We start from the raw sequence: 27533 nt of genomic DNA on the forward strand, positions 1-27533 counted from the left end.
TATTATTCTTTTTTAACAAACGGCCCCAGGGATAGGGGACCAGGGGAGGGGGGAGGAGGGGAAGCGAGGCCCCAGCCCCACAACCCCTCCCCACCCGCCCCTTTCCCCCTTATATATTTATAATCTATATACAAGCCCCGGGGTGGGGTGGGGGGGCAAAGGGCACTCCCTCAGCGGGGTGGGGGCAATCCAGGCTCCTTGTCCCCTCGGGGCCCAGGCTCCTCTGCCCTTTGGGATGGCCCTTCTCGAGAAGGTGCCCCTGTCCGCTCCCAAGGCTTCGGCGTCCAGCACAGGGCATCTGGTGGGGAGGCCTGGGGGACAGGTACATGTGGAAGAGTTAAGTCAAACAAGGAGGTCAGGGATGAAAGGACAGGAACTCAGGTGGTGACTTTTAAATTAAGACTTGAGACCACAGGGTTTTCTCCTTCACCTGTTGGTAGAGGTCGATGCGCTGGGTGCGGAAGACTCCACTGTAGGTGGAAGGTGGGGCCTTGAGACGGGAGTTGAGGCCAGAGAAAGACCTGAAGGAGGAATGGCATTTGAGGCAACCTTAAGACCTGCCCCTGGTCCCCAAAGAAAGTAAGTCCTTGGGGATGGATAGGCAGTCTGCATCCCCATTCCCTTCTCTTGCCTTCCAGCTGGAGGAGTACGTGATGACCCAGGTCCCCCAAGGTTGCTGTTCAGTTTTCGATAATCATGGAACGGCTTTAGTTCTACTGGGTGCAGCTGAAAGACAAAAAATTCATGAGCATCCTGCCTCTCAACGCTTTTATCTCGAGATGCTAAATCCTTACCCCTAACTCTTGGGGTTCCCTAGCACTTCAGTTCCTGTACCTTACCTCTGCTCGCCCCAAGCTAGGGCCGAAGGGCCTGGCAGGTGAAGGCAGCACCCGAGTAGCAGGAGCAGGTGGGGGCCGCACAGCCAGGCTGGGGGGCTGCAGAGCAGGGCCCACAGGTAACAGAGAAAGGGGGGGTGGGGCAGGAGGCGGCGCTGGTGGCAGGGAGCCGAAGTTCACCACAGGCAGCTGAGAGTCCACCATGGGTAGAAGCACCTGTAACGAGAAACATGGGAGTGTGTGTTGGGGCAGGGAGGAATGTCAGAAAACCATGGAGAGAGTCCAAACAGGTAACAAAAAAAGCTAGAAGCTGGAGGAGAACAGAACAAAAGGGAACTGGGAAGATAAAAGGTACCTGCTGGGCAGGGGCCCCTGAAGGGAGGAAGCCACTTTGGCCACCAGGTTGCAGAGGAGGAGAATAAAAATCTGAAGGGGATGGCAGATCCTGTCGCACCTGTTGGGGAACAGGGAGGAATAAGTCAACTCCCCCAAAAGCATTCTTCACCCCACCCCTAACTCCCTAAGCCCAGCACACCCCCACCTCTTCTTACCTGAAGCAAGGGTGGGTCTGGCAAAGGGCTAGGGCAGAAAGCTGGAGAGTAGAGGAAGGAAGGTGGAGGGTAGAGAACTCCTCCAGCTGGCAACTTCCCCAGCTCTGCTGCTTGCAGTGGGGAGAAATCCAGAAACTGGCCCTTGACAGCTACCCCAGAGAGCAGTGCCGAGGGTGGGGCTGGGCCTGGGGGGAGGTACAGGGGCTGTGATCTGAAAAGAAATTGGGGCAAGGGGGAGGAAAGGCATCAGGAAGCCAAAGTCATTTACTCCTTCAGTCTGAGCAGTACTGTTAAGTTCACTAGCCGCCAGGTACCCTAGAAATGTATTCCCCTTCCTTCTTCCCCTGAAACACAGTTCCATTTCCTTCTGAGATCCACAGAGATCTAGTCTTACCTGTAAGGGTGCAATGAGGGTGTCCCAGGGCGGAAACCTCCATTGTTGGGATGTAGCTGAGAGTCTATGGCTCCCCCTGAAACCTGCAGGAGAGCAAGTATGGAATAGCTCCAGTTTTCCTGGTCAAGAAAAGCTCACTCACCCCACCCACTACAGCAAAAGCAGGGAGAAAAATGAAATGACAAAAAAAAAAAGTGTTAAAAACTACAAATTGAAAAGGTTTGGTATTAGGAGACTACAGAAAGGGGCAGAAAGGGGTCTTGGGATAGGAAGTAGGACCTACCTGAGAACTGGGAGGCCCAGGGCTGCCATAGAAGACCTCAGGGTACAAGCGTTGGCCTGAGGAGCTGGTCTCTGGGCCACAGTGCCCAGAACCCAGGTTCTTGGATTGTGGCTCAGCTGAGGCAGAAGCACTGGGGAGCAGCTCCCAGTCTCGGGCTATGGGAATGGCCTGGGAAGGACAAGCCTTGTCAAGGGGGCTATCTGGGCAAGGTGGATGCCCAAGTCACTCCCAGACGCCTTCTCCAGAAGTCTAAGGTCTTTCCCCAAAACCTCACTCTCCCACTTACCTCAGTGACTGATACCGTTAGCTCCTTCTCTGCTTTTAAACTGTCTCCCACCACTAGGCACAAGTCCGAGTCCTGTGATCATGAGGCAGGAGAGATTGTCCCATGATTCAGACATGTGTCCTCCACATCCCACTTCTAGTCCACCCAACCCAAGACACCCAGATCTAGCCTACACAGACCTTGTCACTGGTACCAAACTGGACTGGAGGACCAGGTCGATGGGATGGCCGGAGGGAGCCAGGCTCTGGGCCTCGGTCTGTACGCTGCAATCGTTCTGTGCCAATGGGCCCAGGGGGCAGAGGCTGCTCCCGGGGCAGCTCCTGAGTAGGGCAACACAGTGAAGTAGGATTGGGGAAAGGAAAAGGAAGCCCCAATCAGCACACACAGGCAGAGGAAAGGGGAGGCAAAGGTAAGGCCAAAGTCAAAGTCCCAGAAACATTCTTCTGATCCTTTCTTGGTCGTTTACCTTTCTGTCCCCATCGTGGGGGGCAGGTGGCCGTCTCCTAGGAGGTTCAGAGGGTTCAGAGCCAGGTGGACCCTCACCAGGAACAGCATTCAGGGGGGAGGGGCCTCCAGACCGCTTGGGGGGCCCCTCTGCTGCCCCCTTGAGTCCTCCATCAGGGGAACTTCGCTGGCTGCAGGGACCTGATGACACCTGAGAATCCCCACTCAGGTCCACCCCACTGTCAGACTGACTCATCTGAGAGGAGTGGAGAAGGAGTTAGGTCAGAGTAGAAACCACCCCAATACCTGACTGTGGTACACACATAGACAAACTACACAAAGTAGGCAGCTATGTGATGCAACAGCCCCATACTCATCCCAGCATAGGTGGAGAAGTATGAGCCCCATACTCATCCCAGCATAGGTGGAGAAGTATGACCAGTGTTCAATAAAATCCCAGCTCAGACACTCCTTCCCACCCTCACTTACCTCTGTGCCAGCCACATCCTCAAAAGGACTCAGGGGTTCCATCCAAGGCTCCATGGAACCAGGCTGGTAACTCTTCCGGCTAGTGGCTGGGAGGAGCACCAACACAACAGGAGTGAGAGAAGATGGCTCTGTGGCGCGCCTCGCTCTCTAAGCCCTCTAACACAGTCCTTTCCTTCTGCTCAGCTTAACTCACCAGTATGTATACGATTCCAGAGGTGAGGGGTCAGGGCCTCTGTTCCTGCATCTCTGGACTCTCCCTGAGGGCCTGGGCCCTCGGGTTTGGGGCCCAAGAATCCAGAGCTATGAGAAGGTGGCAAAGATTCCTAAAGGTGAGAGACCAGAAGCAAAAGATGAATGAGGTGGGAACTGGGGAATGTAAGCACCTGAGACAGAGTGCCCCAGTTGTGGGGAAGAAGGGAGACGTGGGAGATAAACAGCAACTAACGCTGAGAATTTGGGGTGAAAACACAATGACAGAAATAGGAAAAAGAGTGAAGAAAACGTAAGTGAAAACCTTTGAAAGTGAGAGCAGTGAAACATCACCTCAAGCCCCATCCCTCACCTCCTGCAGCAGCTCCGGTTTTCTGGGAGGCCGCTCTCGCCGTTTGGGGGGGAAGGGATTAACCCCGGCAGAGTCCCGGGGAGTCCCGCCCACCCCCCTGACCATCGGCCCTGGCTCCTCCAAGTGGGGGTCTGGGGAAAAGGGGAAATCCGTCAGCATGTCTTGCTCTATCACTGAACCGAGTTTTTCCCTCTGTACTCCACCTCCCAACCCTTCCACCCTCAGTGCAGACACCCAGCATCAGGGCTCCCAGGCCAGATTCCTCCCCCTTCAGCACCTGGCCTTCTCTGGGGATGGAGACATTTGCACCCTCAGCCCCTCCAGCTTACCCGAATTGACGTCATTGTTGTTGGCCCTCTGAGGGTCATACCGGGTTGGGGGCCGAGGGGAAGGGCCTTGGGGGGTTTGGGGAGGCCCAGGCTTGGGCCTTGGGTGGCCCCCTGGTGCAGCTGCACTTCCTTGGCGGCTGCTGAGCTGGGCCAGAGCCTGTTGGATGCCAGCAGGGTTGCTGTGGATAACCTGGTCCAGGCGGAAGACGGCAGAACTGCTGGGGGGTGGGGGAGGCAGAGGGAGCCCTGGGGAACGCTCCTCTGGAGGACGGCTGAAGAAAACAGAGCATCTGTTCCAGTATGCACAGAATTGTTATATCTTCCCTACAAGTCCAATCTCTTCTACCTCTCCACCTTCAACCAACCAGTCCTCTGCACTAAAATCCAGGTGTTTCTGAGCACTTTCCCCCACCCCCCCACACCGTGCGGCTTATGGGATTCTCGGTTCCCCAGCCAGGGATCGAACCCAGGCTCCAGCAGTGAAAGCACCGAGTCCTAACCACTGGACAGCCAGGGAATTCCCCGTTTCTGAGCACTTCCAAGGAATTCTACTTGTAAAGATCAAGGAGAAAGCAAGGAATATGGGTGTTCCCAACGCTGTCAACTGCTTTCCAGCTACTTTACCTAGACATGGATAACCTAGTGTGCCTAAAAGGTTACCCTGCGCCCTCAGATCTCACACTCCAGTCCACAGCACCCAACCACACCTTTCCCCCAGGTTTTCTCCCCTCCCCCAACTTTTTAACCCTAAGAATAAACTTAGTCACCTGTCTGTACCCACCTTCGGTTCTTGGGAGAGGGCCAGCTCCTCTTGTCCCCTCGCCCTGGGCCGGTCCTCCCTCCAGGACCCCCGCCACCTCCACTGCTGCCGCCACCACTGCCAGACTTGCTGCTTGGGCCTGGGCGCCGGTTCTGCCTTTCCATGCCTGGCCGCTGACTCGAGAAGCTCCGCTTGCTCAAATCTTTGGCTCTCTGGCTCAGCTCTCCACGGGACATGGCTGAAATGCCTGGTCCAGCTCCACCTCCACTGCCTCCGGGAGTCCCCACAGCTTTGGGGGTTAGCAGTGCTGCTGGCGGAGCCTCCTTGTCCCCCCGGCGCTCACTGGCAAAGTCACTGCTCTCTGAGGCAGTCTCCCATTCCTCATTGGCTTGGTCTGAGTTCTGGTTTGACAGATCGGGAGACTTAGCAGCTGCCCGGCGAGGTGGTGGGGGCACTGCTACCGTTGTGAGGGCCTCCTCCGGTCCAGGAGTGGAGACTGGAAGGGCAAGGGAAGAGGACTTGCCCTCAGCCCCCCTGGCAGCGTTCTCCCGTTCCTGTTTCAGTCTCCGGAAACGAGGCGGTTTGTCCTGCTGCTGAGCCCTCCCATGTCGCCTCCTTCTGGGCCGCTCTCCGTCTTCCACACCCATGCCTATGTTGCTGCCTCCACTGCTGCCTCCTCGGGCCATGGGGGACAGGGGCCCTGGGATCAGCTTCTCTTTCAAAGGTTCCTTACTTGGAGGCAAAGGACCTGTTGGAGGCTTCTTTGGAGCCAGAGACTTGGTTGGGGGGCTCCAGCCTGGGCAAATGGGGGGAGGGGGCCGCCCTCCCCCTCGACCCCGGCGTGATGGCACCCCTCTGGGAGTGAAGACTCGTCCACCTCGGGCAGTGGAAAAGCGGGCTGGGGCTGGTGAAGGGGGTGCTCCTGATGGTGGGGGAGCAAGAGGGACCTGCGTAAGTACTCCTTCCTTGGGTGTCGGGGCCTCCTTGTCTGAGGGGGCCAGATCACTCTCATGGGTCTCGCTGCCTGTCTCTGAACCCCGCTGCCGGCGCCGCTTGGGGATTTCTTCATACTCTGAACCCTCACTCCGTGTCTCGCTGGCAGTGCGGCCTCGGGGAGCAGGAGGATGGTTTGGTCCCCCTGCCCCACCTCCACGCCCATCATCTCCTCGGAATTCCCGGTAACTACGGAACTCTCGGCTTCGGGCTCCCCGCCCCCGTCCCCCATAGGTGCCCCGAAAACCCCTCCCTCTGGCAAAATACTCCCCTCGGCCCCGACCCCGGCAAGAGGTAGGACCCACTCTCTCATAGGAATAGTCCCTCCGAAGCCTTGGGGCAGGGGAAAGAGTCCCACTGGGTGGGGTCTCCTTGGGGCCACCTATCTTCCCCTTTGCCGTCTTCAACGGGTCTGGCTTTGGAAGCTTGGGGGTTTCATCCCCCTGTTCGAGGGGCTTGGGGGGCAGATCTTCGACTTTTGCAGGCAGGGGGGGTTTCTTGATAGGCCCAGCGCGGCGGGGAGGGGCCCCTGGCTCCTCTGGAGGGATTCCACGACGACTGCTGCCTGGACGAGGGCCCCAGCGGGTCTCAGTGCGGCTCTCTCTGCGAGGTGGCGGGGGACCTTGGCCTCCAATTCCACGGGCAGGCTTTCGACCTGCTTCTGGCCCGGTCAGCTGTGGAGTCTCCTCCTTGGAAGTTTCCTTTTTGGGTGGTGGAGCTTGTATCTTGGCTGCCTCATCATTGCCTGGGGGCCAGGGGAGTGGACGGGGCCCTGGGGGAGCTGGCTCCTCCAGAGGGAAGCGAGGGATTGGGGGCCCAGGGGCTCCATTCTCAGGAAAGCCCGGATAACTGGCCAGATAGGGTGGTGGGGGAGGTACTGGAGGGGTCTCGCTCCTGAAGAGGGAGACAGAAAAGAATGGAAATTAAGTATCTTAAGACGAGGAAAACCAACTAGATGGGGAAAGAGAACACTTTATTATAACCCAGACACTCCTTTCACGTTAACCCTATCACTTCACTGATAACCCAAAGTACCTTTTCTCCTAGCCTAGATATTTTCACTGGAAACCCACCCATTTCTCTACTCAGACTCACCTCATCCCCTTCTCATCCTCGTCAGCAGCCTGGCGCAGTGGTGAGGTAAGTGGGCGGGGGTCAGCAGGTGTGGTGGTGAAGACATCTCCTACCCAGGCCAACTTCGGATCCACTGGTGGGGTGCCGCGATCCCGCAAGAGTGGGGGTGCGTGGCGCTCAAATGGCTCTGAGCTTGAGCCTCCACTGTCTGAGCGCTCCCGGGGAACCAGGCCTGAGGAAACAAAATAGTATGAGAAAGACCCCCCTTTTTTATGTTACAAACCCTCCAGCCCAAAAAGCATCTCCCCAGTTAATCCTCCATGTCAGCCCAGTCAATGTCGGCACCTCCATCTCCTGGGCCTTGCCCACGCTCCTGAAACACAGTTACCCACTAAGCTTCCCTAGAGATGAATCCAATTAATCCCCCCACCCAGGTAAATCCCAGTTAAAGAAGGACCACTGTTTCATTTCTGCAACAAAGAGATATCTCAGCAGTGCTAGGCTCCCCTTTTAATTGGTGGCCCTTCATCCCCGTAGCAAGATGCTGATACCCACTTCCCAGGACTAAGGGGTCCACCATCCCCTCCCTCTTCTATGGCCCCTTACCAGAGGGATGCACACCAGGAGGATAGAAATCCAGAGGGGGCCGGCCCTGAAGGAGCCGGGGGTCCACATAAGGAGGAATCATCATCCAGCGGGGATCAAAGTTCATAGGGGGCATGGGTGGGGGCCGGCCCAGAGCACCTGGGTACAGGGCCTTGGGGGGTGGTGGAGGAGCCTGTGGAGCTGGCACAGCCCCCATGGTCACAGGCTGTGGTGGTGATGGGGGCACTGGGGCAGGTGGGGCGGAGCCCTGTTGATGCTGCTGCCACTGCTGCTGTTGCTGCTTCAAGAGCTGCTCCTGGGGAAAGACAAAAGGGGATGAGAGAGGCATCAAAGGCCCCAAACAAAAAAAACAAACAAAACAAAAACCAAAAACCGGCAAGTGCGACAAACACCTCGACTAGATGGAAACTAGGGGGACACAAAGGAAAGAGAAATGGTAGAGAGTCCCAGAAAGTAACTCATGGATAGGATAAATCCAAGAAAAGCAGCCTTTAAGAGGGGAAGTAACTTAGTTTCACCTGCTGCTGCCGCTGGAAACGAGGAGGCAATGATTTCTGATACTTGGGGTAGCCCAAGCCTTGGCTGGGGGGCTGCCGGGTAGGACCAACACCATCACCCTTGGGCTCCACCTTTGGGGCTGGGGGCGTGGCAGGAGAAGGAACCTCTTCTGGTGGTTCAGGACCCTCTTTTGAGGGTAGTTGGGGTTCCACTGCATGAAAGAAAAGATACTCATCAAAGTGGTCTAGTCCCCTGACAGATATTCCATGAACACCCCCATAATTTCAGCTCTCACCTCTAGCTCCCCCACTAAAGGTTCCATGAACACCCCCATAATTTCAGCTCTCACCTCTAGCTCCCCCACTAAAGGTTCCATGAACACCCTCATAATTTCAGCTCTCACCTCTAGCTCCCCCACTAAAGGTTAAGACCATCCCATTTAAAACCCATGAAAACACTTCATGGTCTCCCAAAAGCCAACGGTGGTGGCATTAACTTCCCATGAGACCATCAAAAGTAACAGACACTTTCTTCAGCCTTGCTCCACTCTAGGCCTACGGGAAGTGGTTTCAGATCACTACTTATTCAGGAATTCAAGTAACAAAACCTTTCCCCCTAGGATGTCCATACAAGTGAAAAGACCCTTCTCGATCCTACCACCGATGGTCCAATAAACCAAAACAACTGCCTTCTATTTCCTTTACTCACATCCTTACCACCTGCACCCTCAACCCCAAGCAGATAAGAGATCTGGCACCTGGTAGTACCCATCACCATCTCCATACCTGGGCTGGCTTCGAAGCTGCCACTGCTGGTGCTACTGGTGCTGCCACCACCACTCACCACGGTGGGAGCTGGAGCCACACCTGGAGTGGGGATGGACTGGGCAGGAGGGGCCTGTGCCGGCTCTTCTGGTTCTTTTTCAGGTGTCGGGACTGGTGCCGGTGGAGGAGCTGGAGGTGTGGGGAGTTCTTTGGGGGCCGCAGGTGGTGGAGCGGGGGCAGGAGGGGCAGCAGGTGGTACAGCAGGTTCCGATTTGAGCCGCTTGTCAGGTGCCCCAAACTTCTCATCGAGTCGCTTGAGTTTCTCGGCACAGGCTGCCCTGCGTTCCTCCTGCATGCGCCGTTCCTCCTCCTCTCGCCGTCGCCGGGCTCGCTCCACAGCCAGGGAGATTTCAGATGAAGACTGCTTTCGCCGCTGCCGCCAAGCCTCATCCTCATCTTCGGGTGCTGGGGGCTTGCAGGGAGGGCCCCCGCGATCCTGTCAGTGGGCAGACCCAGCAGGGCCAGAGGTATCAGTCATTATGTTTCTTATGATCGCTTTCACAGACTGATCAACTGTCTCTAGCTGCAGGTGCAAAGACCAGGCCTAGGGGCTGATGGCCTCTCAGGGTAGGGACAAACTCATGATCCTAGTCTTGTTTCCTCTCTTTCAGAGACCCAAACATCCAGGTCTCCTTGTTTTTCCTAACTGGCATCCCAGTTTCTCTTTTCACCCAGACTCGCCTAACACCGACGATTTTCCAAACCTTTCCAGAGATGCTCCACAGCTCTACATTTCCTGCAGCCCATTTTCGGTCCTCCCTCCAGCTTCCTCTTATTACTACTGCTTCAATTACTCAGCTGAAACTAATCTCCCACAACTGACCCTCTCAACCCCTCATTGTAGACACTCACTGGGTAGTCCCCAGGGGGGCCCCAGTTCCCGGTGGGGCCCCGGTGAGGTGGGGGTGGGGGAGGCTTTGGGGCAGGAGGCCCCGGCTCTGTCTCTGGAGGCCGAGAGGTCTCTGCCCAGGCCGTCTTGGGAGGGGGTGGTTCGCTGCCGGGGGAGTTGCCCTTTTTGCCATCTGCTTCAGGGGGCCGTTCCTCACCAGCAGCTGACTGGGACTCCTTGCTGTGAGCAGACCAACAGTGGAATTAAAATCAGCTGCAACCCAACTCCTTTAAGAGTATATTACCATGAGAGAAACGGAGCCCCCTCCTCTCCCCAGAGGGCCCGAACTCACTGGCCCTCAGCTCCCTCCTCATCGGAGTCTCGCCCGTCTTCCTCATCGCTGAACTTGAGCTTCTCAGTGTAGTCGACCTCCTCGTGGGCCCCTGAGGAGAACAGTGAAGAGTGGTAACCCAAGCATTCTGCTCTCCAATCTCATATTTTCTGGAACACAGGAACTGTGATAGGATGTACTACTAATGCCAACTGCCCTCCTCCCACTGACATCCAGATCCCCACCATGACTCTCATTCTCACTCCTCTTAGTTCTCTACCAGGACTTGGCTTTCTTCCACGTATCTCCCCTACCTTTCAGTGTCTGCTTTTCTCCCACACAACCCGTTTTTTAAGATTTTTTTTTTTTTGATGTGGACCATTTTTAAAGTCTTTATTGAATTTGTTACAGTATTGCTTCTGTTTTATGTTTTGGTTTTTGGCCGCGAGGCATGTGGGATCTTAGCTCCCCGACCAGGGATCGAACCTGCACCCCCTGCACTGGAAGGTGAAGTCTTAATCACTGGACTACCAGAGAAGTCCTGTATAACCCGTTTTTTCCTCATCAGATTTTGCTTTTTAAAACTAAAATACTTGGGAATTCCCTGGCGGTCCAGTGGTTAGGACTCCACACTTTCACTGCCGAGGGCCTGGGTTCAATCCCTGGTAGGGGAATTAAGATCTCATAACTTGTGTAGTGCAGCCAAAAACCAAACGAAACCAAAAACCAAAACAAACAAAAAAACCCCAAACCAAAACAAAAATACTTGGTCCTTAGTATCCACTCACCTGCCCAACCATCATCATTCTCCTGGTCCAACTGATCAAACTCTTTGAGATTATCTTCTTTAAGAATGGAAGGCCGACCCACAGGTTCTACGAGGCGCATTGGTGGCCCTGAACCTCGGGGGCCTGCCACACGGGGGAAACGGCTATGTATGAAAAAGCAAAGGGGAGAAGAGGTTAAAAGACAGCATGTTGTATAATCACATACGAGACTGAGCCTCCTGGCTAGAAAACCATCTCCTCCCCAATAGGCTTCCCCTGTCCCCAACCACAAACCCAGACCTAGATTACTCACCCGGGCCCATCAGGAGTGGGGTATCGGTAAGGCCCCTGGGGTCCATAGGGCGGAGGGAACGGGAGATATGGGGGATACATCTGCAAAAGGGCCCAATAGTAGCTGCTCAGAGGGACAGTCAAATAGCCTACCAGCTCCCTAAACCTATTATCCTCCCACCCTCACTATATGTCACAGGCCCCTGCTTTCCATGTGTCCCCTCCAAAGACTAAGCCCTAATTCCTAACTCTCTAACTTCCAGCACAACCAATCCAAAACAAGATACCCAAACTCACGAAAGGCGGCATCATTCCGCGGTAGGGAGGGAACTGGGGTGGGCCTGCAGGCTGCAGCCCACCCCGGGGATCATGGCCGTGATGAAGTTTGGAGTCCGGGCCCTCCAGCTCATCAGGGCCACGCCCACCTCCGTCCCTCCAAGTTGTAGAATCTGTATTTTGGAAAAGGCGGAGAGAACATAGCTGAAAATGATGGGGAGAAAGATGAATAAGCTAGCACCTAACTCTGAGATGGAATAAGGTAATGTCCTGGCCAAAAGGTAACCACTCATTCACTCACTAATGGCGGCCACTCACTTTGGGGGCGGAGGCTTGGTCCGGGCCCAGACGACTGTTCGGCAGACTCCCTTTCCTTGGCAGCCTTGTCCTGGTCGCCAGCCGCCTGCAGGGTCGGAAATTCCTCTCGAGAGAATCGTGACAGTAGGCTTGATGCCCTTCCACCTGTTGGTGTTGAGGTGCAAAAGTAGGAGACACAAGTACATTTACTGAGGACGCACCATGAGAGTGGAAGGGTCTGATAGGTAGCAGATCCAGTTCTGCCTCCAAACTCACCCCCTACGTACTACATGTTCATTCCCCAAGAAAAAAGGTCAGTTTTGGGACATCCTCCTCACCTTCAGTTAATTCTGAGACAAACTTGCTCATGTGTGTCCCATGAAACTTGAATACGGGATCCAAAATTTAGCCAAAGAGGAATGAGGAGGTACAGTGGAGGTACAGTGCAGGACTCCTGCCTACTATGGTGCCCAAAGAGACCTCCCCAAACAGCCCTGCACTCACCATCTCCATGTGCTCCATGGGTGACACTGGCTTGTGCCCAGGACTTTACCCCGCTTGGAACCGAAGGAGCGTTCTGGGGAAGCAGAGATAATAAATGGTGACGTGGATGAGAAGCTTCAAGCCATTCTTGCCCCTGCCCCTTAAATAACATCCAGTTCTTCAGATACCTCGGGGGCTGCTGGGGGTCGTTTCGGTTGGTTGGAGGCAGGCGTCTGTGAAGCCGGCAGTGGCTGCGATTCCGGCGGCTGAGCGGTTGAGGCATCGGAACTGAGGGGATGGTAGGATGAGAAGGTTAGAGTCTGAGATGGCTCCAGCTCCACTGCTTCTCCAACTGGTGGAGGACAGGAACTGAACCCAGATCTACTCCCTACTTTTAAAAAGTATTAGGGCAAAATACCATAAGCTCGTCACCCTGCATAGGCTGTCCTTTGTTCTTCAAGCTTTCTTTACATCTGACAGAAAGCTAAAGGTACCATTCATCAGTCATCTAACAGGAGTCCTACAACAGGCAGGACAGGGTCTTCCCTGTTTGTCTCTGACTCTCATGTGGCCAGGCTAGACCAAGCCCCCATTCATCCTGAAGTTCAAAGTTAAAATATTCATAACTCTAAGTCCCCCAGGTCTCTGTCTACCTCTTGGGGTCGGACTGCTCCTGTTTGCTTGCCCATCCTGTTCCGTCTTTCGGCACTAGTGAGACGTTGGGGTCATTGCCTTTGTTCTCGGCTTTCAGGCTTGGAAGGTTGGCTGGGGGTGGCATACGCCGAGCAATGGCAACTTTCCCGAGACTCTGCAGGCCATGGCGAGGGGCAACTGGAGAAAAGGTGGAAAGAGAGTGAAAAATGCTTTATATAAGAGATCTGACAGCATCCTACCCTAGGTCCCATTTAGACATCCTCAATATCTTCTCTTAGAAACCAAACTTCTCCTAGAAACCTTCCCTCCCTTTGCCCTAGGCAACCTCTGAAATTCTATCAGGAAAGAAGGCTGAGATGCTTTACATTCAATACTTCTATGTGGGATGGTTGATCTTGAGCCTGCAGGGAGCAAGCTGGCCCCAGACTTCTCCAAGTCCACATTTCTTTGCCTCCAATTCTTACGTGTCCAAAGACGGGAAACCACAGACACGCCTTTGTAGGAGGGTACTGGTGTTCACCCAAAGCGCAACATCCCCATGGGACCCAAGATAAAATTAGAAAGTCTCTAGTGTTTCTCTAACCTTTGGATGTATGTACCATAGTTGTTTCCCTTCGAAGAGCTCTGAAATATGTGCCCCATTCATGCCCAGCCTCCTATAATTAGGAACATCATTGCAGGACCCTCACCAGCGGGTTTCTGGATCTCTAAGGACTTGCCCTTATATGTATCAAACAGGTTGAGCGAGGAATACTTTTTTCCATCCTTCCCCTTGGCAGTCGGCCCCGAGCGATCGGACATTGCGCTGGAAGCTCATTGAGTACGTTGGGTCCTGCAGGCACCTCCCCCAAAACGTGCCGGAGCCTGTGGGCCAGATACCAAGTGTTTCAGTCTCTGCTCCATTTAGAGACTCCAACAGAAGCTTAGACTCGTAGGCTCCCTTTTATTCTCATCAGGGGCCCAGATATGTGGCCCTCTAGTGTCTCTTCCTCCAGCCTATTCAAACACCCCAGTCGCTTTAAGCAACCATTATCTACTTAGCTCCCCACAGAGCCCAAATGCCATGTTCCCTCTTTCCCCTAGACATCTCTTGCTAAGGAAACCCAAATAAAAATCCAGTATCTTCCTAATACAAACACTCTTCCCTTTGTACCAGCCTATATAAAGTGTAGCAGCCTCTTCGTTATGCCCACAAGTGATAATCTCTCTCCACCAAAATCATTTCAGAGACCTACAATAAAAAAAGGGCAAGTCCAAGCTCCAGAGAAAACCAGAAAGACGCATACAGCTCCATCATGTAAGGAACAGAGCTTTAGATCCCCTACTTATTAGATACCAGCTTCCTGTGTGCCAGGTTCTATTCCCAGCCGCCTCACTCCCATCCGGGGAGGTTTGCAGGAAGGTATGCCAGAGTTTAAGGATTTTATGAGCTTGCTCAGCCAGACTGGGGGCTGGTGCAAGAGAACTCCTGAGGGAACAAATGGGGCTCTACATACTCCCAAGCTATAGAACCAAGTATTTGGGATAGCCTGTCTTTTCCTACACTTGCCCCCATCCCAGCTCCTGGAAAAATTTTTGTCTGCAGATGAAATACTGGTGGGCTCTGGTTTACCCTATGTAGATGTGAGAGAAACAAAGCATTATGGACCCACCTCAAGCATACCATGTAACCATGGGGCCGAGGCCGGAACCAACTTCACTTTCCTACCCCCAGTAAAAACACACATCGGCAGTCATTTCTTTCCCTAATACCCCTTGCTCCCCAAGCCGGCCAAACTCTCCAACATCGGTCAGTTCCTGGGTGACAAGGCATTCGTTTATAGAGAATGGTGTAAAGGAAAGAGATGGGAGTTGGTGAGACATCCAGACAGGACCAGGATGATAACCCAAATCAAGAACTTTAAGACAGGTTAGATAAGGATTGCTTTTAAGGTGTTTAAGGAGGCCAGTCTTTGAAAATAAATTTATGAAGGAAAAAGGGACAGAAAAATAGTGGAGAAACTAAAATAAAAGAGAATTAATACGAAAGCAGGTGGGAAATAATACACGTAAGCGGGAATGGTAGGAAAAGGATGCAGACCAAAGTAAGGGAGCAACGTCAAGAGACCCAGGAGAAAGGGCGGGGTTGGGATAGAAAGGAGATAAGAAAGGAAACATGAAAAAAGCAGAAAAGAAATTGAGGAACGTAGAAAGCACAGATGCGGGATAAAAGCAGGGCTCCAGAGTGGGAGTGACTCGACGCGAAGTGGGGCGTCAAGAAGGGGGAACCTTAGCGCTGGATGATGGGAGGGGTCCACTGAAGGAAGGGAGACTCTTGGAGAAGAGGACAGTCAGGCGCGGCCCACCCTAGAGCGGCGGCAGGGAAGGGGACCACAAATACGGGTGAAAGGCCAGGAGCGCAACGGGGGGCGGGGGGGTTACGGCCCAGGAGTGGGGGGTCGCCCCATGAAGCCATAAGGTGAGTGGGTAAGGGCAGGCCATAGACTCAGAGAAGGGCTGGAAGTGCGGGTCCCAGGGTGGGAGTATCGGAGGGGGAGGGGCAGGCAGGGCCCGGCAGCAGGAGGACAAAATGGCGGCGGCTAATGGCAGCTTCTCCTCCCCCCGGCCCGCCACCGCCGCTGCTGCCGCTGCCACCGCTGCTCCCGCGCCGGAAAAGGGCGTTAGCATTCGGCTCGCCCAGACTCACCTGGCCGGGTGCGCGGGGGTCCGGGACCGGGGCCTAGGGGCTCCCCGGGGTGGGATGGCGGTGGGGCGGGGGCGGATGGCGGCGGATGGCGCCGGGTTCGGCTCCTCCCGTCTCCCTCGCTCACTCCGCGGCTGGGCCCCGACTAACGGCCCATCCGGGCAACCGCCACCCCCGGGAGCGCCCCCCCGCCGCCTCCCACCGCGCATAAACACGCCCCTTAATTTGCATAAAGGGCGGGGAGCTTTCTACCCTATCCCTCTTTACTTCCAGGGCTATCCTTATTAAAAAAAGCAGAGCGTGCGAAGCTGATATAGGCTATTTGCATAAAGAGGAGGGACTTACAGGCGCTAGGACGCCGGTTGGCTGAAGTGGCAGGCCCCCGGCGTCGGCCGTTGAGACGTGTAGAGGGGGCGGGAATGCGGCGCCGGTCGGCCTGGGCGCAGAATTTGCACGACAAATAGGGGGAGAAAGAGGCGGAGCGTGCGTCGTGCGTTTGTGGAGAGATGGGAACGGAGAGACGTAGGGACGCCGAAAGTGGAAGGAAACGATCCTAGGCTCGTGGCGCTTTCGGCGAAGGAGACGGAGCTGGAAGACGGGGCGGAAGGGTTTTTTTTTTGCCGGGGGGCGGAGCTTACGTAACCAGGGAAGAGTCCCAACTCACGCTTCTCTTCGCGAGAGGTGAAAGCACCAGGGGGGCGGGCCTTCATTTATTAAATCACGTCATGCAAATAAGGTGGATTGACGGGCCAATCCAAGGGGCCAGGGGCGAGCATCACACAGCATATGCCTTCTGTGGGTAGTTCTACTTATTTGCATAATATATGCAAATCATTTGAACAAAGATAGGCCACGAATAACCTGTTCATCAAAATAGTGGTAACCAATGACTAAGACGGGCATTTAAGTTTATAATCTACAATTTTCATGAATATATTTGTATATCTGATATTATTAGCAGTTTGCATTCGCTTCACAACGAGTTTAATTCTACGAAATGCAGTACCATTTCCCTCCTTTGTCTCCTATTACTCTATTACTCTGCTCCTACTACCCGTTCAGCAAATCATTCAACAGCTATGTTTTTTTAACCATTAAAAATGTATAAAATAGATTTTTATTAGAGCGGTTTTAAGTTTACGGGATAATTGAGCAGAAAGTACAGAGAATGCTCGTATATTCCTTCCCCTGCCTCAGTTTTCCCTATTATTAACTTCGTGCACTGGCGTGGCGCATTTGTTACAATTGATGAGCCAATAGTGATACGTTGGTTTTTTGTTCCAGTTTTATTGAGATATGATTGACACACAGCGCTATATAAACTTAAGGGGTACAGCATAATGATTTGACTTACCAACATCATGAAATGATTACCACAATGTTTAGTGGACATCCATCATCTCATAGTTTACAGACTTAAAGAAGTAGAAAAAATGTATTTTTTTCCTTGTGAAGAGAACTCTGAGAATTTACTCTTAACAACTTTCATCAGTTTTAATTATATTTATCATGCTATACGCTACATCCCTAGTGTTTATTTATCTTATAACTGGAAGTTGGTACTTTTTTTTTTGCGGTACGCGGGCCTCTCACTGTCGTGGCCTCTCCCGCTGCGGAGCACAGGCTCCGGACGCGCAAGCTCAGCGGCCCTGGCTCACGGACCCAGCCGCTCCGCGGAATCGCGGACCGGGGCACGAACCCATGTCCCCTACATCGGCAGGCGGACTCTCAAACACTGCACCACCAGGGAAGCCCAAGGAAGTTGGTACTTTTTGACTGCCTTTATCCATCCCTTACCCCCCACCACAAATCTGATCTCTTTCTCTGTAAGTTTTGTTTTTTTATAAATTTCTTTATTTTTTGGCTGTGCTGGGTCTTTGTTGCTGCACGCGGGCTTTCTCTAGTTTCGGCGAGTGGGGAGCTACTCTTCATTGAGGTGCACAGGCTTCTCATTGCGGTGGCTTCTCTTGTTGCAGAGCACGGGCTCTAGGCTTGGGGGCTTCAGTAGTTGTGGCAAACAGGCTCAGTAGTTGTGGCTCACGGGCTCAAAAGCGCAGGCTCAGTAGTTGTGGCGTATGGGCTTAGTTGCTCCGCAGCATGGCAAGATTTCATTCTTTTTCATGGCTCAGTAATATTCCATAGTACATATATACTATACCTTCTTTATCTACTCACCTGTTGATGGGTACTTAGGTTGCTTCCATATCTTGGCTGTTATAAATAATGCTTCAGTGAACATAGTGGTGCATATATCTTTTTGAATTAATGTTTTCATTTTCTTCAGATAAATACCTAGGAGTGGAATTAGTGGATCGTATAGTAGTTCTATTTTTAATTTTTTGAGGAATCTCCATATTGTTTTCCATAGTGGCTGCACCAATTTACATTCCTACCAATATTGAAAGAGGGTTCCCTTTTCTCCACATCCTTGCCAACACTTGTTATTTGTGGTCTTTTTGATAATAGCCATTCTGACAGGTGTGAGGGGATATTTCATTATGGTTTGAGTTGTATTTCCCTGATGATTAGTGATGTTGAGCATCTTTTCATGTGCCTATTGGCCATCTTTATGTCTTCTTTGGAAAATGTCTATTCAGGTCCTTTGCCCATTTTTTTTATAGTATTTTTTTTTATTATTATTATTTTGCCTGCATTGGGTCTTCGTTGCTGTGCGTGGGCTTTCTCTAGTTGCAGCGAGCGGGGGCTACTCTTCGCTGCGGTGCGCAGGCTTCTCGTTGGGTGGCTTCTCTTGTTGCGGAGCATGGGCTCTAGGCGTGGGGGCTTCAGTATTTGTGGCATGTGGGCTCAGTAGTTGTGGCTCACGGGCTCTAGAGTGCAGGCTCAGTAGTTGTGGTGCATGGGCTTAGTTGCTCTGCGGCATGTGGGATCTTCCCAGCCCAGGGCTCGAACCCGTGTCCCCTGCATTGGCAGGCAGATTCTTAACCACTGCGTCACCAGGGAAGTCCCCATTTTTTTTTTCTCTGCCCATTTTTTAATCTTTTTATTTTTATTGTATGAGTTCTTTGTGTATTTTGGATATTAACCCCTTATCAGATATATTATTTGCAAGTATCTTATCCTATTCTGTAGGCAGCCTTTTCATTTTGCTGATAGTTTCCTTTGCTATGCAAAAGCTTTTTAGTTTGATATAGTCCCATTTGTTGATTTTTGCTTTTGTTTCCCTTGTCTGAGGAGACATATTCAAAAAAATATTGCTAAGATTGGTGTCACAGAGCATACTCCATATGTTTTCTTTCAGAAATTTTATGGTTTCAGATCTTACATTTCTTAGTTAGATTTATTCCTAGGTATTTCATTCTTTTTGATGTGATTGTAAATGGGATTGTTTTCTTAATTTTTTTCCTGATAATTCATTGATAGTGTGTAGAAATGCAACAGATTTCTATATGTTAATTTTGTATACTCCAACTTTACGAGATTCATTGGTGAGTTCTAGTAGTTTCTTTGTGGCATCTTTAGAATTTTCTATGTATAGTATCATGTCATCTTCAAACTGACAGTTTTACTTCTTCCTTTCCAATCTGAATTCTTCTTATTTCTTTTTTTTTTTGTCTGATTATTGTGGCTAGGACTTCCGATACTATGTTGAATGAAAGTGGGCATCCTTGTATTCTTCCTGATCTTAGAGGAAATGTTTCAGTTTTTCACCATTGAGTATGATGTTAGCTGTGGGCTTGTTATATATGGCCTTTATTATGTTGAGGTATGCTCCCTCTGTGCCCACTTTCTGGAGAGTTTTAATCATAAATGAATGTTGAATTTATCACAAGCTTTTCCTACATCTGTTGAGATGACCATATGATTTTTATTCCTCAGTTTATTAATGTGGTGTATCACATTGACTGATTTATGGACATTGATCCATCCTTGCATCCCTGGGATAAATCCCACTTGATCATGGTGTACAATCCTTTTAATGTATTGTTGAATTCCATTTGCTAATAGTTTTTGAGGATTTCTGCATCTCGGTTCATCTGTGATATTGGCCTATAATTTTTATTTTTTTGTGATATCTTTATCTGGATTTGGTATCAGGGTGATACTGGCCTTATAAAATGGGTTCAGAAGTGTTTCTTCCTCTGCAGTTTTCTGGAATAGTTTGAGAAGGATGGATGGTAACTCTTCTTTTTTTTTTTTTTTTTGCGGTACGCGGGCCTCTCACTGCTGTGGCCTCTCCCGTTGCGGAGCACAGGCTCCGGACGCGCAGGCTCAGCGGCCACGGCTCACGGGCCCAGCCGCTCCGCGGCATGTGGGATCTTCCCGGACTGGGGCACGAACCCTTGTCCCTTGCATCGGCAGGCGGACTCTCAGCCACCGCGCCACCAGGGAGGCCCTGGTAACTCTTCTCTAAATGTTTGGTAGAATTTATCTTTGGTAGAAGCATTGTGGTTCTGGAGTTTTGTCTGTTGAGAGGCTTTTTTTTTTTTTTTTTTTAATTACTGATTCAATTTCATTACTGGTAACTGATCTGTTCATATTTTCTATTCCTGATTCAGTCTTGGGAGATTGTACATTTCTAGGAATTTGTCCATTTCTTCTAGGTTGTCCATTTTATTGGCATATAATTATTTGTAAAAATCTCTTATGATCCTTTGTATTTCTGTGGTGTCAGTTGTAACTTCTCCTTTTTCATTTCTGATTTTATTGATTTGGGCACTCTCCCTTTTTCTTGATGAGTCTGGCTAAAGGTTTATCAATTTTGTTTATCTTTTCAAAGAACAGCTCTTTCATTAATATTTTCTGTTTTTTGTCTCTATTTCATTTATTTCTGTTCTCATCTTTATTATTTCTTTCCTTCTACTAATTTTGGGGTTTGTTTGTTCTTCTTTATCTAGTTCCTTTAGGTGCAAAGTTAGATTGTTTATTTGAGGTTTTTCCTGTTTCCAGGGGTAGGCTTGTATCGCTATAAACTTCCCTCCTAGAAATGTTTCTGCTGCATCCCATAGATTGCGGATCATTGTGTTTTCGTTTTCATTTGTCTCCAGCTTTTAAAAATTTCCTCTTTGATTTTTTAAGTGACCCATTGTCAACAACGATGTTCTGAAGGCACCAGAGATATGCGCAGAATATTATAGAAGTAGAGGAATAAAAATCAGACTGTGCCTGAGCAGGTTCAGAAATGCTTCTAGAAAAATGTGACTCTTATTAAGTGATATGAAGAACTAGTTAAAATTTAGCCAGGGGACTTCCCTGGTAGTCCAGTGATTAAGAATTCACCTTCCAATGCAGGGGACACATGTTCGATCCCTGGTCAGGGAACTAAGATCCCACATGCCTCAGGGTAACTAAGCCTGCATGCCACGACTACTGAGCCCGCATGCCACAACTAGAGAGCCTGAACGCTGCAACTACTGAGCCCATGTGCTCTGTAGCCCATGCGCCACAACTAGAGAAAAGCCCGTTTGCCGCAACAAGGAGCCCGCACACCACAACGAAAGATCCCGCATGTCACAACAAAGATCCTGTGTGCTGCAACTAAGACCCGATGCAGCCAAATAAATAAAATAAGTAAATTAAAAAAAAAAAGGTTTGGCAAGTTTGAGGAGAGAGTGCACATCTTGGGCCCAGTGAACTGATAAGCAGAGGCATGGGTTTGGAACCTATGCCTAGGCTGGTGTGGCTAAATTAAAGGACTGACTGTCCATAATGGAAAATGAGAGCAGAAAATTTAGCAAGACTCTGGTAAGAATTTTATCCTGAGGCTCATTAAAGATGGTTGAGATGACTTCAGTTCTCAAACTTTATTTTTAAATTATTTTTATTTATATATTTTTTAATTTTTTATTTTGGCTGCGCTGGGTCTTTGTTGCGGCATGTGGGCTCTTTGTTGAGGCGCATGGGCTTCTCTAGTTACAGCACACAGGCTTCTCTAGTTGTGGTGTGCAGGCTCAATAGTTGTGGTGCGCTGGCTTAGTTATCCCATGGCATGTGGTATCTTAGTTCCCGGACCAGGGATCGAACCCATATCCCCTGCATTGGAAGGCGGATTCTTTTTTTTTTTTTTTAATTTATTTATTTTTGGCTATGTTGGGTCTTTGTTGCTGCCCGCAGGCTTTCTCTAGTTATGGTGAGCGGGGTCTAGTCGTTGCAGTGTGCAGGCTTCTCATTGTGGTGGCTTCTCTTGTTGCGGAGCATGGGCTCTAGGCGCGCAGGCTTCAGTAGTTGTGGCTTGCAGGCTCAGTAGTTGTGGCTTGCAGGCTCTAGAGCACAGGCTCAGTAGTTGTGGCACACGGGCTTAGTTGCTCTGCGGCATGTGGGATCTTCCCAGACCAGGGCTCGAACCCGTGTCCCCTGCATTGGCAGGGGGATTCTTAACCACTGCACCACCAGGGAAGTCCCTCTCAGACTTTCAAAATGATACTCGTGTCCCCTTTCCCAGGTCAGTTACCACAGCAGAATTTCTTGGAAGACCTATCCATACACACTGTCTCCAATGTCTCTCCTCTCATTCTTTCTTAAACCCACTCCAGTCAAGCCTTCATCCCCACCTTCTACCCAAACTGCCAAGAGCATCAGTCTCATGGCTTGAAATAAAGTTTATATGCTGATGACTCCCAAATGTGTCTATTCATCAGAGACCTCACTCCAAAACTCCAGACTTGTATACACAGCTATGTACTTGACATCACCTCTTGGGTATCTAACAGATCATTTCAAATTCAGTACGTCCAAAATTGAACATTTTGATCTCCGGTCCTCCAATACCTGTTCTATCCACAGCCTTCACCATCTCAGCTGATGACAATTTAAAAATTACAGTTAAACTAACACAACATTGTAAAGCAACTATACTCCAATAAAAATTAATTTTAAAAAATTCCAGTTAAGTCAAAAATCCTGGAAACTTCATTGACTCCTTTCTTTATCTCACTCCACTTTCAATCAGACAAGAAATCCTATATTGAGGAATTATCCAGAATCCAACCTCTTCACTTCCACTGCTTCCACTTTGATCTGAGCCGTCCTCATCTCTTACCTGGGTTACAGTAACAGCCTCCTAACTGGTCTTCCTAAGTCTACCCCTGCTCCTACAGTCTATTTTCTATACTGCAGTCAGAGTGGGGCCTTTTCTCAGAGGAGTTTTCAAAGCATTCCTTTGCTCAAAGTCCTGCATTGCCTCTCCATTTCTCTCAGAATAAAAGCCAAAGTCCTTACTGTGGCCCACAAGACCCTAGATGACTTGGCCCTCTATTATGTTTCTGATTTTATTGCTCTGCCTATCTGCACAGACCTGTCTTACCGTAGGGCCCTTCTGCTCCTTTTCCCTCTGCCCAACTGACTCTTCCCGCAGAAACCTGCATGGCTCACTCCTTTATTTCCTTGAAGTTTTTGCCCAGTGTTGGTCACCTCCTCAATGAGGCCTCTCCTGATTACACTTTCAAAATTTTAATCTTCCCTGACCATCCTGGCACCCCTCATTCCCTTTAACCTGCTCTACGTTCTCTTTTTTTCATAATACTTGTCATTTTCTAATAGATCATATAAATTTTAAATTATGTTTACTTTTTATTGTCTGTCCTCCTCCCACACCAGTTCCCACAACAGAATGTAAACTTCACAAAGGCAGGGATCTTTGTTTTGTTCACTCTTCTATCCCAAGCACCTGGAATAGGGAATGGAACATAGTTAATGTCCAATAAGTGATTTTTTACATCTTCTTTAGAGTAGCCCCTGCTCGCTGCAACTGGAGAAAGCCTGCATGCAGCAATGAAGACCCAACCCAGCCAAAAAAGAAAAAAAAATTCTTCTTATCAAAGTGTGTAATGTATATGTGTATTATATATATAATATATGAAATTTTGATAACTTTTCATGAACTGAGCAAAACATGTAACCAAAAACGGAACCTTAACTAGCACAAAAGCTGCCCGAGGGCCCCTTGTAGTCACTGCCCTCCCCCAAGGCTAACTATTATCCTGACTTCTAACAATATATATTAGTTTTACTTGTTTTTGTACCTTATATAAATGGAATTGTACAGTAAGGGTTCTTTTATGTCTGTCTTCTTTTGCTCAACATTGTATTAATGAAATTGATCCACATTGTTGCATGTTATTGTAGTCTGTTCATTCTTACTGCTATATAATAGTAGTCCATTGTGTAAATATAACCCAATTTACTTATCCTGAATGAACAAATTGTTTAAGCTCCAGATCCTTCCTATCCTCCTTGTTGTCGCCAGAGTTGTCGAGAAGATTAAATGAATTAATACACAGAAAGCATCTACCCAGTGTATAGTAGGTGCTCAGTAAAGCTTAACTATTAATTTTGTTATATTCAGATATTTTATTGAACCCACATTGATCTCGTCCTCATCTGAAGTCCTGTACATTTACTGTAGCACTCTTTAGGTTGCCAACCTGGCTTTACCATTGGAAAGGGCCAAAATGAGTGGCCCTAGGGGCCTGATCTGTCCTTGGTACATGAAACAAGCTGGGCCAATTCGATTCTTGCTTTCCAGGGAGTAAGGAAATCTGAAATAGTGGCCAATGACTGGGAGATGCTGGAGTTAATGCATCTGGATCCCTTGGAGGAAAAGTCCAGGAATAGCCTCACCAAAGGCCTGGGAACTCTCAGGCTCCTGCCTTCCCTGGAACTGGCTTTTTAACCCTTTCTGCCATCCAGGGATCCTGTATGCTCAGAATCTGCCCTCAGTACTCTCCTAATACAAGCCCCTTTTCCTTTTATTAGGTAGACTCGGTTGTTGTAGCTTGTCCCCAACAGAACCTCAAGACTCATTTTCACTTAAATTATCAGGCTTTATAGTGTCGTGAATCCTTTGCTTAATTCAGTAACACCAGTTCTTTCATCTATCCATCCATCCATTCATTCAAGTTTTAAACATTATTGAGGGCTTATGATATGTCAGGCACTGCAGGGTAGATCATATTACTCTCATTTTCAAATGAAAGACTCAGAGAGGATGAATAATCATTGAGGTTACAAAGCTTATAGTCATAGAGAATGTTGGTTCAAGGTAATCCTTGCTCTTCATCATGAGCTTGGATGATATATTTTTTGTCTGTACATGTCTTTTCATCTCACTTAAATTCCTTGAGGGAGATCAAGGCTATCTTATACATCTGGAATCCCCCTTGGTGTACAAAACCACCTGCTGTAGTAGACATACTACAGAATTGTTGATGGATTGCTCATATGGGCAAATCCTTGCTACTCTTCCCTCAAAGATGCTTCACTCCTTCCCAAACCCAGGAAAAAAAAAATCCCCCAAACAGTGACCAAGCTGATCTGTTGATCTGAAGGAGGATAGTTTATTTAAATTAGTTTAGCTCTGGCTCACAATTTTGTGTTCTTTTTCCATGTTGGAGTCATAGAAGCCCCTTCAATCCCACCACATCTCCTTCACCACAAATCAGGGCAACTCAGAGATAGCTTTCTTGGCTGGGGGACCCGTTGGCTTCTCCTGTTCTCTTGCTTTCTCTTCATACATCAGGATCCTGATTGAGATGGAAGAGACACAGGGATCAGGGGACAGTCCTCTCACGAGAATAAATTTTAGGCTGCTGTGAAAGTCCAGAAAAAGGATGAGGTTTGTTAGGGTGGGAGGAGAAGGAGAAAGGGCAGGAGTGGGAGTGCTGGGGGCTGTTGGGGACCAGACCACAGATGAGGATAGCACCTTAGAAGGGTCTCTCAAAAGACGGAAGAGAAATGCATGCTGAGTAATGTGTAGAAGGTGAACCTGGGGATGGAGGTGGGGGGAGAGAAAACAGGTAAGTATAGGGGAGGTTGGAACTGGACCCTCACATTTTTAGGATGGCAGATCTCTTGCCCAACATCATCCTGAGAAAGTCAGAGTAGCTGAAAGTCTCCCCAGGGCCGCTGGATACCTCCCTGATTAATTTCTTTAGCTCCAGGTGGGTCTTGGGGACCTGAAGTTTCTCCAGCATTCGCTTCAGGGACATGATATCTAGAGGCAGAGGATGGAGGTAAGAAGAGGGGGAGCCTCTCTCACTCTGTTGCCTCTACCTCCTCATTCCCATTCCCCTTCCTACCCTGGTCGATGGGCCCTCTCCCGAACCATTGGGAATGGAGCACTGTGGGAAAGACCTCCCTCTTCCTAGATCTGCACACTCCCCGAAGATCACCCTTTTCTCACCGATATCTCCGTTTCCATTCAGGTCAAACTCCATGTATTTCTCTGGGTGAGGGGAGAAAGCAGAGAGGGTAAGCACTGGCTGGAGGGTCCCAGGCAGGGGCAGGGTAGGGACTGACCGAGCGCTAGGTAGGGGGGGAAGATGAAGAAGAGGTGGGGCAGGTAGAGGAAGTGTGAAGGTTGGGAGGCTGAGGGCCCTGGTACGGTGTAGGGAACTGGAGGGGCTCCTGAGAGGGGCAGGCCGGGGAAAGGGACTATAACCAGGATGGCGATAGAGGCAGCCTTCCTTCTTCCCACCCCAAAAGTCAACTTCATTTCTGCCGTCTGCTCTCTTCCTGGGGAAATCCTACCCTCCTCACCCACTTCTCCACCCCTATAGTTTTCCCCTCACTCTTGAAGGCTTCCAGTTTGGAGGGCAGGTCCTCGTCACTGCTATATTTGGGATCATCCAGGAATTGCTGTGGGGGAAAGCAAGAGCCTGGGTAAGCCCTCCTGGACGCCCCCCCACCCGGCCCCACCCCTTAGTTCTTCCTTTTACCTTGTTGATTTCACTGAGTCTCTCTTCTTGCTGGGCCTTCAGCAGCCCAAAGGCTTTTCCTCCTGAAGGGGCGCAAAGGTTAATGTAGCCTCACTGCCCCCTTCCTCTCCTCACCCCCAAGCCCAGCCTGAAGCCATCACAACTCTGCCTTCATGGGCCAGATTCCCAGCCCACAGCCCAGGACTGTGCACGTTCTTTCTCCCGTTTTAGGGTCCTGCCTATTCCACCTTCCCTACCCTGTAAATCCCTGGTTTGGCTCATAGCTCAGCAGATGCTGGAGGAGACAGACCAGGCTGGGCGCCTCTCTGTCTGCCAGCTGTCCTCTCCCACCAGCTTCCTGGAGGCCTCCCTCCCAAACTTCCCCTTTCCCCTCATTTCCTCCTCCTCTGAGTTCCAGGCCTCACTTCCCCATCAGCTTCTGCTGACACTAGCACCCAGGAAGAAGGGGGAGCTGGGTGTAGAAAAGAGATGAGAAAACAACGTTCTCCTTAATTCCTCTTAAGGGGAGCCCAGTGTGGGTGTGAAAGAAATATTTCGATAAGCCACCAAAGGAGTGGGGGAAGGTCAGTAAGACCCCAGGGGGCATTTATTCTCAGGAACAAAGAATCTCTGAACAGGTCTGGAGGTTCAGGTGACTGAGGCCCAGGTTTCACAAGTCTGGACATGCAGGTTTGGATAGGGAGCTGAGGAAAGGCTGACTGAATTTTTCTGCACTGTGGATGGGAGAAGAACCTGAAGCTGCTGGCAGATCTGGGAGGGTGGCAAGATGGGTGCAGGGTCTGGAAAGGGAGAGGTACTTCACTTCCCACCTGTCAGCTCCAGAGAGGCACTTGGAAATATGAAAGTGTCTGACAAAGCAGTCTTTGTTTGCTTTAGGATGTGCAATGTAATCCCCTCCTCTTATCTCCTTTGGAATTTTCAGTAAAATCTACAGAGCTCCGGAATTTGAGAATTTCAGTAGATTCTTTGGGGGAATTCCCTGGTGGTCCAGTGGTTAGGACTGTGGCGCTATCGCTGCCGAGGGCCCGGGGTTCAGTCCCTGGTGGGGGAACTCAAATCCCACAAGCTGCATGACACGGCCAAAAAAAAAAAAAGGAGATTCTTTGCAGGCCAGTGGTGCTGAGAGAGATAGCAGTGGTGGATACAAGAGCCAGGGGGTGAGGCCAACATTAGGGGTGGGACGCTGCTGGTCACTGTGGGCTCAACAGAGTGGGGAGTAGCCTCTGATAAATGTCTTCCCTAGGCACACTCTTTATCCCCTTTGCTGTTCTTTTTGGCTAGTGGCTTCTAGGGGAGGCCAGGACAGTGCGTCCCCCTCAC

General features: G+C 50.3%; 2 protein-coding genes across 3 annotated transcripts; both read right to left on the reverse strand.

Moving 5' to 3' along the window:
* Window positions 1–90: 90 nt before the first annotated feature.
* PRRC2A (proline rich coiled-coil 2A) lies at window positions 91–15667 on the reverse strand. Its single transcript, XM_082848901.1, has 31 exons — window positions 15544–15667; window positions 13547–13721; window positions 12857–13034; window positions 12392–12491; window positions 12225–12297; window positions 11742–11885; window positions 11445–11596; window positions 11170–11249; window positions 10878–11020; window positions 10111–10201; window positions 9782–9998; window positions 8891–9365; window positions 8126–8316; window positions 7608–7902; window positions 7023–7233; window positions 4956–6821; window positions 4175–4446; window positions 3846–3976; window positions 3477–3606; window positions 3284–3369; window positions 2817–3050; window positions 2530–2670; window positions 2351–2422; window positions 2065–2232; window positions 1782–1864; window positions 1388–1598; window positions 1192–1290; window positions 840–1052; window positions 632–726; window positions 431–521; window positions 91–311 (listed from the first exon to the last, which is right to left on the reverse strand). The coding sequence occupies exons 2-31, from the start codon at window positions 13656–13658 to the stop codon at window positions 171–173; spliced, it is 6495 nt and encodes a 2164-aa protein (XP_082705027.1). The 5' UTR covers window positions 13659–13721; window positions 15544–15667; the 3' UTR covers window positions 91–170.
* A 7404-nt stretch (window positions 15668–23071) lies between these two features.
* Window positions 23072–26584, reverse strand: AIF1 (allograft inflammatory factor 1). Of its 2 annotated transcripts, XR_014326484.1 has the most exons (7): window positions 26450–26584; window positions 26214–26275; window positions 26067–26133; window positions 25679–25720; window positions 25327–25489; window positions 24863–25019; window positions 23072–23164 (listed from the first exon to the last, which is right to left on the reverse strand). XR_014326484.1 is itself a non-coding variant. In XM_082847169.1 (6 exons), the coding sequence occupies exons 1-6, from the start codon at window positions 26472–26474 to the stop codon at window positions 24935–24937; spliced, it is 444 nt and encodes a 147-aa protein (XP_082703295.1). In that variant the 5' UTR covers window positions 26475–26584; the 3' UTR covers window positions 24833–24934. The 2 variants fall into 2 exon arrangements, 1 of the variants encoding a protein (XP_082703295.1); XM_082847169.1 differs by lacking the exon at window positions 23072–23164 and having other exon boundaries at window positions 24833–25019.
* Between the last annotated feature and the right edge of the window lie 949 nt (window positions 26585–27533).

This window comes from Leucopleurus acutus, assembly GCF_964270905.1.
Source record: "Leucopleurus acutus genome assembly, chromosome: 10".
Taxonomy (NCBI): Eukaryota; Metazoa; Chordata; class Mammalia; order Artiodactyla; family Delphinidae; genus Leucopleurus; species Leucopleurus acutus.